A 3,211-nucleotide genomic window follows, 5' to 3' on the forward strand; every position below is an offset into this window, starting at 1 on the left:
CAGTGGGCCGTTGCCATAGCAAGTCTTCATGAAATCAATCCTCCATTTACAATCCCATGTACCCTCGGTCAATACTGTAACGAGATAGCTGCTTTGTCTCGCGATGATCCTGCCTGCCCCTGGTATTATGTCGAAAAACTCTCTATCATGATGAATGTCTTCATCCTCATCCTACTCTCTGCCATCAGGGCTCCCCCTCATGCATAACATGTTCACCGAGTTTCATCAACCCCTCACGGCCCATCTCGTGACCCAATGGCACATTCATCAACCATGAACAAAGCACCACTCCACTATCCGTCTCCGCGTTACAACCTGGCAGTCCTCCCCTCCCCTCTGCTTCTCTTCGTCTCTACTCTCTGCTCTTCTCGCCTCCCCCGCATCGGCCTTACTCCATCCTCTCATTGTACCGCCCCATTCCCGACCCCCCACTTTCCCACCCTTTCCAATAAAATCACCCCTACCCCCATTTCCCCTTCTTTCACCCCACCATATCCCCGTATGTACCCCTCTAGCTCTAGTAGTATACCCACCCATGACGCCAGTTTCTAATGTATGAAAAGATATCTTAAGTATTCAAATTATAATGTGTAATTTCAATCAAAATTATAGAAGACTCAAAAATGGTGTTGGCCACAGAGTACTGTCGGTCACAGGACACAGAGACAACCCCACCCCACCTGTCGTACCAATGACCCTCTTGTCAACACCCGTACTTTCCACATACTACCCCCTTCTTTCCTCTCTTTCTGTGTAGATGAGATGGTGGGTATGTACCCCAGGACACAGAATGACCACCCCCTCTGTTTTTCTGCGGGTCAAAACTTGGGTGTATGGGAGGGGGTTGTATTGCGATATGGGGGCCTAGCACTGGTGGGGGCTAGGGGGGTGGGGTTCAAGGGGTAGTGAGGGTAGGGGAGGGTACGAGCCGGGACATGTACATGATGGGGGGTCCGGTGCTGGGTCCGGTGGCCGTACAAAGGTCCTGAGGCAGGCTCGACTGCCAGGCTGTCTCGGGACGAGTCCGATCCGAAGTTCAACGGTTCCGAGTTCCGCCCGGCCCGGCGGGCCGAGTTCGGGAGTTCCGACATTGAGTCACGTTTTGAAAGTCCCACTTGAAGTTCCGGCAGGCGACTCAGTCACGGAGGCTGTCACTGCACTGCAGTTCATCGGGAAGTATCCGGCGGGCCCGGCCGTGAGGATGAGTTGCCGCAGCACGGGCCGGGCCGGGCCGCGGCCCTATGGCAGTCAAGCACGGGCCGGCCCGCGGACAGGGACTGAGCGGTCTCAATTTCAGTTTACTCCGCCTCAGCGACCTGAACCAAGATGGGAGCGAGCAGAAGGGAGGGAGGGAGGGAAGAGGACGAGGAGGAGGACGAGGACGAGGACGAGGAAGGGGACGAGGAAGGGGATGGGGATGGGGATGGGGATGGGGAGAGGGAGAGGGAGGAAAATATATCAGGGAGAGGATAAACGAGGTAGGGTAGGGTGAAGGTGGGAGGGAGAGAAGAGATGGGAGATGGTGTGAACAAGAACAGATTTTTTCATTGGATACTCATAGAATCAGTTGTGGTTTTGCTCGTGTTACTCGGTCTCTTCCTGCAAACTCATTCTTGTATGCAGCAAGTTGCGACAAGCCTCCTGTGAAGCATGGAGGAGGCGGGGGATCCTGAAAGCGATCAGAAGGGGAAGGTCGGAGATGAGGAGAAGACGGAGAAGAGCGGAGAGGAGGACAAGACGGGCTCGTCCTTTGCTCCTGCCGAGGATGTGGGGGCGGCACCGGGCAGCGTTGACTTCTACATCTCGTACCGCGAGAAGGATCCCTACGGGTACTCTGACTGGGATGTTGCCTCGAAGATCGCAAGCGTGCTGCAGAAGGAGAAGAGGAGCGAGGACGAGAGCGTCTCCGTCTTCCTCCCCGACGGCCACACGTGGCAGCAGCGGGTCCAGCTCGGGCTGGGGCCCGCGAAGAACGTGCTGCTGGTCGTGTCGGAGGACGGGCTGAGGAGGATTTACGATGCGCACAGGAGCGAGGACGTGATGCTGCTGGAGTACGAGTACGCGCTTGCAGAGAAGCTCAAGGGGCTGAAGCGAGTCCTCCTGATCCTCCTGCAGGACAAGACAGGCTCCAAGTTCTCCTCCTTCGGGCTGGACAACTTCGCACATGGGGAGGTCGCCAAGGTCGGGCAGCCGCCATGTCACAAGAGCACCAATAGCGCGAGGCTGTGGGACAACGGGGAGAAAGGGGACCTGCTCTTCAAGGAGAGGAAGGCAGGAGAGCACTCGGTGCGAGAGACCATGGCGGCGCTGTTCCGGCTAACCGGGCGGCACACGAGCAGCAAACCGTCGGAGTTGAAGACGCTGGTGCCGGAGATGATGGCGATGCTTATGCTGAAGATGCCGCAAGTGCCGACGGAGCGATCCCTGCTGTCTAAGAATGTGAAGCTGGAGCAGGAGGGAGAGGGCCTGAGGAAGATGTTCGAGGGGCTGGGGGAGGAGACGGCTGCTGTGCTGCCTCTGCTCAAGATGAAGTTTGGGATCGGATCGATCCATGACCTGTCGAGCCTGTCAGAGAAGCAGCTGGAGGAGGAGCTGGAGGTTGACAGCGGGAAGATCGTGCTGTTCGACAAGAGCTGGCAGGTGCTGTTTATTGAGAACACCGTCTCCTCCATCGACGACGCGACTCTCGCTCGAACCGTGAGCAAGCTTAAGCTGCTGGGGCTGGAGGCGGCGGTACCCGACGCTGAGCAGCAGGAGCAGCTGTCGGAGAAGATGTGTGTCACTGCCCTCTTCTCAACCTCGGGGGCGAACATAATCGGGAAGAGGATGGAGGTCGGAGGAGAGGAGAGGATGATACTGTCTGCTACCGACGCACTCGTTCTTCGCAACGTCGCCCTCACATGCTGTGTGGCGGCTGCTGGGCTGACCTGCTGGTCAGGTAGATGAAGTTGAAGGAACTTCAACGTTCGTTGAGGTTACTGATGACCTCCTTGCCAAGCTCAAAGTAAGACGAAATTCCCTCCCCCTCCTCCTCCTCCTCCTCCTCATCCTCATCATCATCATCATCATCATCATCATCATCATCATCATCATCATCCTTCTCCTCCTCATCCTCATCTTCATCCTCCTCCTTCTCCCCGATGTCTTGCGTGTTCGTCCTTCCTCTTTTGTCTGGACCGGTCAACTCTCCCGCCCCCGTCTCTCCCCTCCG

The 3,211-nt window shown here is 56.8% G+C and overlaps 1 protein-coding gene across 1 annotated transcript; it reads left to right on the forward strand.

Moving 5' to 3' along the window:
• Positions 1 to 1,650: 1,650 nt before the first annotated feature.
• Positions 1,651 to 2,946, forward strand: GUITHDRAFT_136617 (hypothetical protein; the record flags this gene model as incomplete). Its single annotated transcript, XM_005835414.1, has 1 exon — positions 1,651 to 2,946. The coding sequence occupies one exon, from the start codon at positions 1,651 to 1,653 to the stop codon at positions 2,944 to 2,946; it is 1,296 nt and encodes a 431-aa protein (XP_005835471.1).
• Between the last annotated feature and the right edge of the window lie 265 nt (positions 2,947 to 3,211).

This window comes from Guillardia theta (assembly GCF_000315625.1).
Source record: "Guillardia theta CCMP2712 unplaced genomic scaffold GUITHscaffold_21, whole genome shotgun sequence".
Lineage (NCBI taxonomy): Eukaryota > Cryptophyceae > Pyrenomonadales > Geminigeraceae > Guillardia > Guillardia theta.